Genomic DNA, 14864 nt, shown 5'->3' with positions numbered 1-14864 from the left:
TCAACAAGGACCAACTTTTCCTTTTTCATTGTGTCAGTTGCTTTTTCTAAAGCTTCAAAAAATTCCTCCACTTCTACCTTAGTAGAACCCTCTGTGGGACCATAGGCACAAATAAGTCTCATTTTCCAGTTCCCCAATATCATATTTGCCCACATTACTCTACTTGAGACTGACTGCCATTCAAGAAGATTAGCCTCATATTTTGTGTTGAATACTATGACTTCCCCTTCTTTTCTTTGATTGTCATTGCCTGAATATAACATTTTGAATTTATTGCTCAGAAAGATCTCACCGGTTTTTGTCTTTTTTGTTTCAGTCACCCCTATTATGTCGATCTGGTACTTATCTAATTCCTCAGCGAGCTCCATTTCTTTGCCATTCAGGTTTCTTATGTTGATAGTACCGATCTTTAACTCTGGTGATGTTGAGTTGGGGTTTGTTTTCAGATTTGTTCCAGTAGCTGACTTTTCACTGTTTGTCCTGGTTCCCTGATGAAAACAATGGGGGCCTTGTTTAACCGGGCGGCACCCCAGCCTGCATGAAATTCTGTCATGTTGTACCATCATTTTTTATTTTGGTTTAACCAATAAGAATACAATTTGGCCGGCTAAATCCCAAATTGCCAGCCCAACCTCGTTCGTTCAGTATCCAAGTAGATACTCAAACAGGGTGCACCACGAGAAGGTGAGGATTGGACATTAGTTCAGAAGCCCTGGTGGGTTCTCTGCATTCCTTTAAAGGCTATGTGGAGGTCTCTTCTCAGTTATACAGCTTTAACCCTTAAGCACCCCTATGGTAAGAAGTCAACTGAATAAATTTATATGGAATAAGAGAGAAATTATTGAAAACACTAAATTAGCTGTTTACAAGTCAGTGTTCTAACCAAATTTAACTTATATATCTGAGAGCTGGGTCAGAAGTAAAACACTTGACCAAAGACTAGAGACTGCAGATATGGGAGTTCTGAGAAAGATTAGGGGCATGAACAGATGGCATCAATGGCAATAATAATTATATTATATTATATTATTGTCATTGATATTATAACAATAATATCAATGGAAATAATAATAATGGCAAGACACTTGCCATTATTGTTATTATTATTAGATTTACATTTTTTTTTCCAAATTTTTTTGAGAACATTGATTCCAAGAAACTGAAACTGTGACTGAAAGGCAGATATGAGATTGCTTCATTCCTCTCAGTTTTGTCTTTTCTCTGATAGATTAAGTGCTGTGGCATTCACCATACTTTTTGAATACACTTCATATAAGAGTTCTGAGGAAAATTGGTGAAGGTAGTATTAATGTCATGATATGTAAAAATAAGATAAAAATAAGCTTATAAAACAGGCAGACAATTCAGAAGAATGCACATGATTTACAGGCACAATACACTGCAGTCTCATAACCATAGTTGCTTTGGCAATATTTTCAAAACAGACAGTTTGAGCAGAGAAAATCTTCGATGGTATCCTAGCTTAAGCAGAATTAGATTAGGCAGGTTAGCACAACTGAAGTTTCTTATCTTCATGACAGAAAAAATGCTCTTGTGAAAGACCAAGATCTAAGCAGATTGAAGAAGGTTAATAGTGCTTTAGAAGACTGAAATATAAAATTTGAGTCTTGGAAATAGGGTTCTTAAGGGTCAAAGCTGAATAACTGAGAGGAGACCTCCACATAGCCATTAAATGCATGCAGAGAACCAACCACGACTTCTGACCTAATGTCCAATCCTCACCTTCTCATGATGCACCCGGTTAAGTATGTACCTGGATACTGAAAAAAAAGAGGATGACTGGCAATTTGGGATTTAGCCAACCAAATTGCATTCTAATTGGTTTAAACCAAAATATAAAATGATGGTACAACATGACAGAATTTCATGCCGGCTGGGGAGTCTCCTGGTTAAACAAGGATGCTGTTGTTTTCGATAGAGAACCAGGCAGAACAGCGAAAAGTCAGCTACTGGAACAAATCTTGAAACACCTCAACTCAACATCATCAGAGTTCAAAATCGGTACTATCAACATAAAAAGACTGAATGGCAAAGAAATGAAGCTGGCTGAGGAATTGGATAAGTATAAGATCCATATAATAGGGGTGACTGAAACAAAAAAAGTCAAAAACTGGTGAGCTCTTCCTAAGCAATAAATACAAAATGTTATATTCAGGCAATAAGAATCAGGAAAAGAATTAGTAGTCATAGTATTCAACACTAAATACGAGGGTAATCTTCTTGAATGAATGATATTTGCACGTAAACACAAGAAAGATATTTAATTAACCAAATATTTTGGTCTGGAAATAGCAGACCATCCTCAGTGGTATTACAAGAACAGTTTTAAAAAAAATACAAGCTAGAATACTAACAATAGATTAGAGCCAAAACTAATTGTTCTACTTTTGATTATCAACAGAAAGAACTTTCTACTATCCAACAACACATGAAACTCAATGGCTTTTCTAAAAAAAGTACTCAACATCTTCTCAATTCTTATAATCCTCCACAAAACAACAAAGTTTCAATACGTCGAGTGCCTATTCCTTATATCTCTGGTATTTCAGAATCTATCGCAAGAATTTTAAAGAAATATGATTTAACAACTACGTATTCACCTATTAACAAATTGTCTTCTCATTTTCCTTCTCCTAAAGACAAACGCTCAACTTTATCTCTTCCTAGAGTTTATCAAATTCCTTGCAACTGTGATCTCTCCTATTTTGGACAGATTGGATGTTCCCTTGAAAAAAGAATTCAAGAACATCAATCCTCCATTCTTCACAACAAACCTGAAGTTTGGATTGGCTCAACACGGGATTCAAACTGACCACAGCATCTTTTGGTCCAGGACTCGCCTCTTACATAGATCCTGTTATAGGTTCGAACGTTTGTTCAAGGAAAGCATGGAGGCCTTGCTCCATCGTCCCAACCTGAATCGTAATGACTGTATATCTATATCAAAAATCTGAGAAAGTCTAATCAAGATTACTCATTATTTTTTTTTTTTCCCAATCATCTCTCTACTTCAAAATATTCTGTTTTATACTTAATACTTAGTGATATAACGCCACGCGCCGTGTTCTATTTTTAACGATCTATTGTTAGTATTCTAGCTTGTATTTTTTAAAGCTGTTCTTGTAATACCACTGAGGATGGTCTGCTATTTCCAGACCAAAATATTTGGTTAATTAAATATCTTTCTTGTGTTTACGTGCATATATCATTCAGTCTTATGTCACGTATCCTTAAAACAGCAAAATCTTCTTGAATGGCAGGCAGTCTCAAATAGAGTGATGTGGGCAAATATCAGAATGGGGGAACTGAACAATGAGACTTATTTGCCTATGGTCCCACAGAAGATTCTACCAAGGTAGAAGTGGAGGAATTTTTTGAGTCTTTAGAGAAAGCAACTGACACAACAACAAAGGAAAAGTTGGTCCTTGTTGGGGATCTAAATAGCAAAACAGGAAATGATTGTCAGACATACAAAAATATTTTGGGAAAATTTGGAGAAAAGAGCAAATCTAATAATAATGGCAAATACCTATTGTATTTCTTCTCAGGACATGGACTGGTTATTACTAACACACTGTTCCAACATAAAAATATGCACAAATTCAAATGGAGAGAAGAGACAAGGAATAAGAAAAGTCTCATTGACTATGTTATTGTTGATAGTGACGTTTTCTCCCTGGTGCAGGACACTAGAGTACTACAGAGGATTTGAAATTGGAAGTGATCACCATTTAGTCTTGAGTAGGATAAAATTGAATTTCATATTGAAAAGAAGAACATATAAGAAAGTTTTAAAGCAAATAATAGTTGAGTAGCTCTCAGATATGAACTGTAGACTAAAATACACAAACAAACATTATTCAAGGAAAAATGAAAGAGTTTGAGAACAGGAACCAAACCTTGAAGATTCAGTGGCAAGCCCTGAAGAATTGATTCAGCCAGAGAGGCATGTGGTTAGGTTGTCTGCAAGGATAGAAAAATCACTCCATGGTGGTGAACAAAGGAAGTTGAGAAGGCAGTGAAGGAAAAGAAGAAAGCATATCAAATGTTCCTGGCAAATAAGTCAGCTTGTGCTCTTAAAGAATACAGAGACAGATGTAAGAAAGCTAAACACTGTATAAAACTAGTTAAACAAAAGTCATGGGAAGACTTGAAAAGAACATAGAAAATAAATATCAAGAAGGTGGCAAGATATTAGAAGTAGTCAATCTAGAGTAGGGGGACGGACGATCTCTCCCTCTCAAGAAATCAAAAGGGAAGAGGGATTAAACGAGTGTTAAAGAGGAATTCTTGTTCATGTTCAAAGTGAGTAGACTAACCTCCCTAGCCATAATGTTTTAGAAACCAGTTCAACGCATTTGTCATTCTGGGAGTTTGGTAATTTAAAAAAAAATAATTGTAATCTTTTTGCAGGCCTGGTTGGCTGAGCAGTTAGCGTATCCACTCTCCAGCCAAAAGGCTGAGAATTCAAATCCCGCATTGGGCATGGATGTTTGTGATTGTCTGTGAAAATTCTAGTGGTGGTAGTAAGTGAAATTGGTGTAGATGATGAAGGTAGCTGTGGTTGGTGGAGATGGAGAGTTGTAGAGTAGGTGCCCTCCCTCAATGAGTCTTTGGACTCCCTGGAGGTGTTATGTAATAATCTTCGTCTTCTTCCTAACATGAAATTTAGGCCAAGTGGCCTATTCCAGTCTCATGCCATCTGTTTCTTGGTGTTGTTATAATCATAATAACAATTATTATTATGTTATGTAATAATAACTTCTTCAACAACCTCCAGAATATTGTTATGTAATAATAATAATAATATTCTGGAAGTTGTTGAAGTTCAGAAATGGAGGAAAGAGTGCTGTAAAAGGAATTAGAGATGATAAAGTGACATGAAAACTGGAGAAAAATATCCTTGAAGTATGGAGTAATTACTTTGAAAAAGTGTTAAATGAAACTAGCAGTGGTATAAAATGTTCAATGGGTATACTGTCCAGATTATATTTCAGGCACAAATTTTGTTTGCTTACACTTGGATAAAGGATTAAACCAAGTATATAATTTCTTGGTATCTTTAATTCAAGGTATGCAGTCAGGAATACATATCCATTCTGGAAGAAGAAAAAGCATCAAACTTGACCAGAAATGTTCAAGTATGGAGGTATAAAATTCTTAAGTGGCTGCACTGCATATCTCAGAAAGCCTGCACAGAGGGACGAATTCTGGATGATTGAAGAAATGGAGAAATGAGTAGAAACCAATGTCAGAATTACAGAGGTATTTCCCTACTGAGTGTTCCAAGTAAGATCTATGCAAGCATACTTGAGAAACGGTTGAGAGGAATTGTGGAATAAAAGCTTGGTGAAGAACTAGCTGGATTCAGGCCAAATAGAGGCTGTCAGGATCAGATCTTCACTTCAAGACTTGAGAAATCATGGGAATATAACAAAAATCTGTTTTTGTAGTTTTAAAAAAGGCATATGACCATGTGCCAAGAGAGAAGCTATTCAAAATGCCACAGTTATATGGTGTCAATGGGGCATGACATCAAGCAATATGTAGTCATTATTTGAGTTGTAAGTCAGCAGTTAAAATTGAAGGAAGTATAAGAAGATGGTTTAATGTTGAATCTGGCGTCAGACGTGGATGTACATTATCCCCTCTGTTATTCATTATCTATATGGATCACATTATGTAGGAAAGCAGTATTAAACCTGATTTCAAAATTGGAGATGTTAATGTCAGCTCTTTGCTTTATGCAGACTATGTGATACTTCTAAATAAATCCGCTGCAAGTCTACAAGATTTCCTGACTAAATTGAATAACTGTTGTAATAGATATGGTATGAAAATCAGCAATAACAAGACAAGGACAATGAAAATAGGCAGAAGCATTGAAAATATCAACTGCATTGTGAATGGAGAACCTATAGAACAAGTGAAACATTTCAGCTACTTAGGCACGATTTTTAATGAAGATGGTAAATTAAATATGGAAAAAGACAACAGAATCAACAAAGCTGGTATGGGAAATCAATTGAATAAATTCATATGGAATAAGAGAGAAATTAGTCGGAACACTAAATTAGCTGTATACAAGACCAATTAGCTGTATTCAAACCAATTTTAACTTATAGATCTGAGAGCTGGGTCAGAAGTAAAATACTTGACCAAAGACTAGAGACGACAGATATGAGAGTCCTGAGAAAGATTAGGGGCATGAACAGATGGCATCAATGGCAATATCATATTAAAAACGAGGATATTATTAAAGAACTTGACATTGTCAGCATCCAGGAATGCATTAGCAGAGCTAATCTCAGGTGGCATGTTGACTTAAACAGAATGGCCGAGGAAAGATTAGCAAAACAAGTGCTCTCTGCCAGGTTGGCAGGAAAAGACATAGAGGAAGACCAAGATATAGGAAGATTGATACGGTAAGAAAAATTGAAAAAAAATATTGTAAAAAAAGATTGAAAAGTGCCTTAGAAGATAGAAATATAATGATGATGATGACGTTATTTACTAATTTGATGTACTGCTGTAACCTTTTATCTTGTGAACTACTGTAACCTTTGCTATGCCGCAGAGTTTATTGTTCTTGCACCAATAAACCATACAGCCAACCCACCCAAACAAACTCGCTCTTCAGCATAAAACTCACTATTTTACTACACTACATAAATGATGTGTTATCCATATGGCCACATGGCCTGGATTCTCTCAACATAACACATCTTAAAAATCAACATCCCAGGATCCTTGGAATCAACATCCAGTTCACCTTAGAAAAGCAAAACAACAGTCCCTTTTCTGGTCACTCTGATTACACTCCAGCATGAGGGATTCCTGGCATTCTCTGTTTAGAGAAAACCCACACATACTGGTAGATAAACATACTACCGCTGAATCAGAAACTTTTATTTAATATCAAGTTTCTGTATGGGGTGCTTAAGGGTCAAAGCTGTATAACTGAGAGGAGACCTCCACATAGACTTTAAAGGAATGCGGAGAACCGACTAGGGCTTCTGACCTAATGTCCAATTCTCACCTTCTCATGGTGTACCCTGTTGGGTATCTACTTTGATACTGAACGAACGAGGATGGGCTGGCAATTTGGGATTTAGCCGACCAAATTGTATTCTTATTGGTTAAACCAAAATAAAAAATGAGGGTACAACATGACAAAATTTCATGCCGGCTGGGGCGTCGCCCGGTTAAACAAGTCCTCCGTTGTTTTCGCCAGGGAACCTGGGCGAACAGCGAAAAGTCAGCTACTGGAACAAATCTGAAAACAAACCCCAACTCAACATCACCAGAGTTAAAGATCGGTACTATCAACGTAAGAAGCCTGAATGGCAAAGAAATGGAGCTAGCTGAGGAATTAGATAAGTACCAGATCGACATAATAGGGGTGACTGAAACAAAAAAGACCAAAACTGGTGAGATCTTTCTGAGCAATAAATACAAAATGTTATATTCAAGCAATGACAATCAAGGAAAAGAAGGAGTAGCCATAGTATTCAACACAAAATACGAGGCTAATCTTCTTGAATGGCAGTCAGTCTCAAGTAGAGTAATGTGGGCAAATATGAGAATGGGGAACTGGACAATGAGACTTATTTGTGCCTATGGTCCCACAGAAGGTTCTACTAAGGTAGAAGTGGAGGAATTTTTTGAGGCTTTAGAAAAAGCAACTGACACAATGAAAAAGGAAAAGTTGGTCCTAGTTGGGGATCTAAATAGCAGAGTAGGAAATGATTGTGAGACATACAAAAATATTTTGGGAAAATTTGGAGAAAAGAGCAAAGCTAATAATAATGGCAAATATCTGTTGGATTTCTGCTCAGGACATGGACTGGTTATTACTAACACCATGTTCCAACATAAAAATGTGCACAAATTCACATGGAGAGAAGAGGCAAGGAATAAGAAAAGTCTCATTGACTATGTTATTGTTGATAGTGATGTTTTCTCCTTGGTGCAGGACACCAGAGTGTACAGAGGATTTGAAATTGGAAGTGATCACTATTTAGTCTTGAGCAGGATAAAATTGAATTTCATATTGAAAAGAATAACATGTAAGAAAGTTTTAAAGCGAATAAAAGTTGAGCAGCTCTCAGATGTGAACTGTAGACTAAAATACAGAAATATTATTGAAAAGAAAATGAAAGAGTTTGAGAACAGGAATCAAACCTTGGAGATTCAGTGGCAAACTCTGAAGGAAACATTGATTGATTCTGCCAGAGACGCATGTGGTGAGGTTGTGTGCAAGGATAAAAAAATCAGAACTCCCTGGTGGACACAGGAAGTTAAAGAGGCAGTGAAGGAAAAGAAGAAAGCATATCAAAAGTTCCTGGCAAATAAGTCAGCTTTTACTCTTACAGAATACAGAGACAAATGTAAGAAAGCTAAACAGTGTAAAACTAGCTAAACAAAAGTCATGGGAGGACTTTGGCAAGAATATAGAAAATAAATATCTAGAAGGTGGCAAAATATTCTGGAGGTTGTTGAAGAAGCTTAGGAATGGAGGAAAGAGTGCTGTAAAAGGAATTAGAGATGATAAAGGTGAAATGAAAACAGGAGAAAAAGATATCCTTGAAGTATGGAGTAATTACTTTGAAAAACTGCTAAATGAAACAAGCAGTGATGACAGCACAGTGATAAAAAACACTGACCAGGCATGCAGTCAGGAATACATATCCATACTTGAAGTAGAAAAAGCCATCAAAGGCTTGAAATGTGGAAAGGCAGCAGGAGTAGATGATATTCGACCAGAAATGCTGAAGTATGGTGGTATAAGAGTCTTACAGTGGCTGCACTGCATAGTTCAGAAAGCCTGGACAGAGGGACGAATTCCCGATGATTGGAGTAGAGCTCTCATAGTACCCATATATAAAAAAGGAAATAAAACAATGTGAGAATTACAGAGGTATTTCCCTACTGAGTGTTCCTGGCAAGATCTATACAAGTATACTTGAGAAACGGTTGAGAAGAATTGTGGAAGAAAAGCTTGGTGAAGAACAAGCTGGATTCAGGCCAAATAGAGGCTGTCAGGATCAGATCTTCACTTTACGACAAATAGTCGAGAAAGCATGGGAATATAACAAAGATCTGTATTTAAGTTTTGTCGATTTGGAAAAGGCATATGACAAGGTGCCAAGAGAGAAGCTATTCAAAATGCCACAGTTATATGGTGTCAATGGGGCATTATATCAAGCAATACTTAGTCTTTATTTGAGTTGTGAGTCAGCAGTTAGAATTGAAGGAAGTACAGGAAGATGGTTTAATGTTAAATCTTGTGTGAGACAAGTATGTACATTATCCCCTCTGTTATTCATTATCTATATGGATCACATTATGAAGGAATGTGGTATTAAACCTGATATCAAAATTGGAGATGTTAATGTCAGCTCTTTGCTTTATGCGGATGATGTTATACTTCTAAATAAATCCGCTACAAATCTGCAAGATTCTCTGACTAAATTGAATAGCTGTTGTAATAGATATGGTATGAAGGTCAGCAATAAAAAGACAAAGACAATGAAAATAGGCAGAATCATTGAAAATGTCAACTGTGTTGTGAATGGAGAACCTGTGGAACAAGTAAAACATTTCAGCTACTTAGGCACAATTTTTACTGAAGATGGTAAACTAAATATAGAAATAGACAACAGAATCAGCAAAGCTGGTATCGTGGGAAGTCAATTGAATAAATTCATATGGAATAAGAAAGAAATTAGTCGGAACACTAAATTAGCTGTATACAAGACAGTGTTCAAACCAATTTTAACTTATGGATCTGAGAGCTGGCTCAGAAGTAAAACAACTGAGACTAGAGACAGCATATATGAGAGTCCTGAGAAAGATTATAGGCGTGAACAGATGGCATCAATGGCAATATCATATTAAAAATGAGGATATTAGGAAAGAACTTGACATTGTCAGCATCCAGGAATGCGTTAGCAGAGCTAATCTCAGATGGTATGGTCACTTAAATAGAATGGGAGAGGAAAGATTAGCAAAACAAGTGTTCTCTGCCAGGTTGGCAGGAAAACGACCCAGAGGAAGACCAAGATATAGGTGGATTGATACGGTACAAAGTGCCTTAGACGATAGAAATATAAGATCTGATAATGTTGGAGTCTTGACAAGTAACAGACTGATTTGGAGGAAAATTGTAGATAGGAAGTTAGAAATGATGTAATTTTTTCATGTAGTACTGTCATATCCTGTACACCCCTTGAGGGTACATGGCAGGAATTTGATGATGATGATGAAGTTTCTGTATAGACATGCGACTGCCAATACTGATCCTCTTCAATTCCCTGTGCATAGTTTGATGAGATATGGGTCAAGAACATCCTTCATTAAATGCTTTTGTTAATTGCTGCATACAGGAAGTTTCGTTTGTCCATACACATCACCTTCTCAGATGATGGTGATCTTGTTCCTGGCAGACCGTCTTAGGACCACAGCAATCAGTAGAAAAATAACCCACTTGGACAAGCAATGTAGGTTATTTTTCTACTGATTAAACACCTGAGATATCCGTTTTCAAAATCGTGGCTCCAGCCAGACAGGTACACACAATAGGTACCCTTTATCAAATTTCAAAAGATCCTTTGTTTTCTCCATTGTGATCAACACTATTGATGATTACTGACCAGCAGCATTCTTAAATAATTGCCTAGAACATGGTGATGCATGTGACGAAGTGTTTTGCATATATACTCCATAAGTGACATTTACATACACCTGCATAAAAGTTTCTAATTCAGTGACCAGTTTGTGTACATTCACCTAGCAATTACATCCCCCCCAACAATATGGGATTATAAATACTCTGTATAACAGGGCTAAATTAATCGGTTTTGATAGCAGCACGCTAACTACTGAACTTGACCACATTCTCAACACTTTCTTAGCCAATAGCTACAACCACCACAAAATTCAAAAAATATCAAACCCTGTAACAACAACTCCCCCTCCTCTTACCCACTTCAAGACAGAGATTACACAAAAGCTATCAGCATTCCATATATCCACAGTGCATCCAAGAAAAAATAAATAAAAAAATCCTAAAGAAATAAGACCTTACAACCACTTATACAAATTGGCATTCCTTATTTGCTCCACCAAAGACCAGCGACATTATTGAGACCTACCAAGTCCTTTGCAGTTGCAAACTCTCCTAGTATGGCCAAATAGGCAGGACAGCCGATATCAGAATTTCTGGGCACGTGGATTAAATCCAATTCCACCATTACAGCCATTCTGGACTTGCTGACAATGCTTTGGATACCCAACACAGGATACTCTGTAAGAAGGCCACTCTATTGCACTGCAGCAAATACAAATATGAAAGGTGATTCCTGGAATCTGCCTCAGCCTTGAAAAACTTTTCAAACCTTAACAAATTTGGGTACATGAAACTGCCCCAAATTTGGTACGCACTCATCCTCAGCCCAATTTCCAAGACCACCCAATTTAGCTAAGGGCAGGGGGGGGAGGGGTCATTAAGACTTGGCCTGACTCTGGTTGCCTTTCTTCAGCCTCATGTACCTAGTGTTAGTACTTGCATGCACATAATATTGTTCTGTGAACCCCGATGATGGCAATGTAAAATTGCAAAAATATCAGAAATATCAAAACGTTATTATAAGTAATATTCAGTATATATTGTAATTTCCTGAAAAATAGCAATCAAGAATAGCCAATATATAAGCCTTTCTATCATAATATGTGTGTCAGCTGCATGTATTTCAGGCTATGGTGTGTTCCAGGAGGGGGGAAAATACCCTGCCACTCTCATATGAGACTAGTTATGCATCCTAGATAGGCCTTTCCAACCGGACATCAATCAAACACACCTTGGTTGGTATATTATTTCATCATTTATAAAAAATTTTATTTTTCTTTAAATATTAAATAATTTTTATCTGAGATTTACATATCAAAATACAGCATTTAATACCAGTTCCCAATGCTACCAAAATAAAATAAAATAAAAATATATTATAACTTTGTATTTAGTATGATGAACAAAATGCTTTCTGTCCCATTCTTTTTAAGAGCATAAATTTTAAACAATGTTATATATATACTTGAAAAACATTCAATTTATGATTTTAGTTTTTAAAACACTAACCACTCGACCAACCAGGCCAGCCTGGTTGTCCGAGCGGTTAGTGTATCCGCTCTCCAGCCAAGAGGCTGCGGGTTCGAATCCCGCCGTGGGAATGGATGTTTGTGATTGTCTGTGAAAATAATAGTGGTGATGGTGGACAGTAGATGAGGCGGTTTGTGAATGAGGTCAAGTGGTGGAGACGGAGAGATGTAGAGTAGGTGTCCTCCCTCGATAAGTCTTAGCACTCCCTGGAGGTGTCTAATAATAATATAATTTTTGGTTCATCTTATCAAGCACTATTTAAACAAAAATCATAGCACAAATGATAGTAAATCATTTTGGTAATTATGCTTACCAATCCTGGATACTAAAGGATCATTCCTTTCTAGAAGCCGCCTTAAGAGTTCTAACTGAGCTAAGTATGGTCCTCTTAATTTCCTCATATCAGAATTTTTATCTTGCTGTTCAACCAGGGATGCTATAAAGTCTATAGCCATATCAAATGTATAGTCCACAGGGTGATCTAATGATAGACTACAATAAAAAAAATAATAATAATAAATATATATATATATACACACACACACACACACACACACACATATATAGAATGAGAAGTGACAGATACTTATAAAAATCTATGCTCTCTCTCTCTCTCTCTCTCTATAGGAGCAGTGTTTACTATCCAAGGATTCCTTGTCAAGTATAATTTACTCTGTAACCAAGTGAAAAAAACTTTCCACAACTATTCTGAACAATTGTATTTTAATAAGATGATACACCATTTTATTACTTGTGTATACATATATGAATTCTCAATTAGTTACACTTGGTAGCTTCTTCTTTGAGAATGAAAAAAATTTACAGAAAATTTATTTAACATAAGATAATAAACTAATTATACACAAATGATATAATAAATCCTTTAAGGATTTTAAATTTTAAACCATTGGTTTGGTTTCCACTGATGAGACCTGGTTTTTGACCAAGAAAGGTCAAAACCAGGTGCTTGCATGATGGGATATCTAAGGAAAATTGAATGTAGTCATTAGCCTTTATACACACTATCTGATCAAAAATATCTCGATCTCACTCCCCTTTGTAGTACTGGATACAGTTATTTTAGTGTGGCACTACCATAGGATGCCACCTATGCAACAGCTCAGTTGAGGAAATTTCTCCCTTGCTACAGCTGCCCCAATTATATTATGTACATCACAACCATGGCTCATATAGGTATAAAAGCAAGCAAACAATCTTGCAATCTTCAGAGACAAACTTTAATAGTAAAATGAGTAGCACCAAAGAGCTGAATGACTTTCAGTGTGGCATTACCATAGGATACCACCTATGCAACAGCTCAGTTGAGGAAATTTCTCTGTTGCTACAGCTGCCCCAAAGTGATATGACTGCAAAGAGGAAACACCAAGAAGCAACAATAGCACAACTGCGACCTTGCATGTCACAATCACAGAGAAGGACCACCACATGTTGAAGTAAGTGGAGCAAAAAAATCTTCTGTCCTATTAATAACAAGGGCAATGCCAAGTGTTGGGTGGAGTGTACGTATAAAGCTTACCATTATTGACTTTAAAAAAGTTAAAATACATTTTCTGGAGTGATAAATTATGCTTTACCATCTGGCTGTCGGATGGATGAGTATGAGTTTGGCAGATGATAAGAGAACACTACCTACCTGAATGTGTTCTGCCAACTGTGAAGTTTAGTGGAGGAGACATCATTGTCCGGTGCAGTTTTTCATGGTTAGGGTTACCATGAAATGTAACCAAATCTGTGTTTGTTTCAGGATATATTAAAAAACAATAATTAAGGAGAATGCTATAGTTGGTTAGTATATCTGAATTACTAAAAGGTGTAAATATGTGAACCAACATTAATGGGCCAAGTGAACATAGCAAATACAAGGACATGAAAGAGCAGTTGTGAACAGAAATAATTTCATTACTGGCAAATAAATTATTAATAATTTAAAATGTGTTATTATATTTGTGTGCCCAATAAGTTGCTCAGGTGGCAGGAATTACATTTGAACCTATAAAATCTAGATCTAAATGTAGGCATTTATGATGGGCATACGAGGGTTGTCTGAAAAGTTCTTTGCCTAACAAGATCTGCAAAATACCCCTCTATGGCTGCAATCACCTCTTGATTTGAAGAAAAACGCTGACCAGTGAGGAAGAGTTTTAGTTTTGGGAAGAGACAGAAGTCAGAGGGAGCCAAATCTGTGGAATAGGGAGGATGTTCCAACAATTCATAGTGCAGATCCCTTAATTTTCCCACTGCCAAAACACTTTTGTGGGCAGATACACTGTCCTGATGAAAGATGATTTTTTTTTCCATCTGCAAACCAGGTCTTTTCTCATGAATTTTTTCGTCTAGTCTGGTTAAAAATAGGAATAATATTTCCTGGTTATTGTTTTACCCTTTTCAAGATAATTAATAAACAAAATGCTTTTGGCATCCCAAAACACTGATGCCATGACCTTTCCTGCTCATGGAAATGACTTTGTCTTCTTTGGCACTGAACAACCGGTTTCTGTCCACTGTTTGGATTCTGGTGAATCTAAGTCTCATCCATAGTAATACATCAATGCACAAAATCAGTTTTATTCTTGTTAAAATGCTCCAAGCACTGTTCAGAGATTTTCGTGCGAGTGCATTTTTGATCTGCTGTGAGCAAGCGAGGCACCCATCTTGAGCAAAG

At 36.6% G+C, this 14864-nt stretch overlaps 1 protein-coding gene across 1 annotated transcript in view; it reads right to left on the bottom strand.

The window, feature by feature from the left end:
- The window catches only part of psidin (phagocyte signaling impaired), a 321893-nt gene that overhangs the window by 155016 nt on the left and 152013 nt on the right, over nt 1-14864 (bottom strand). Inside the window, exon 9 of the mRNA XM_090399962.1 lies at nt 12495-12673. Within this exon, the coding sequence (XP_090256088.1) occupies nt 12495-12673 (179 nt within the window). The remainder of the gene's footprint in view (nt 1-12494; nt 12674-14864) is intronic.

Source organism: Typopeltis vanoorti, chromosome 11, assembly GCF_054136105.1.
Source record: "Typopeltis vanoorti isolate ZY-2024b chromosome 11, IOZ_Tvanoo_1.0, whole genome shotgun sequence".
NCBI lineage: Eukaryota > Metazoa > Arthropoda > Arachnida > Uropygi > Thelyphonidae > Typopeltis > Typopeltis vanoorti.
Note: the sequence above shows the minus strand (reverse complement) of the source record. Positions and strands in the feature narration are given on the sequence as shown.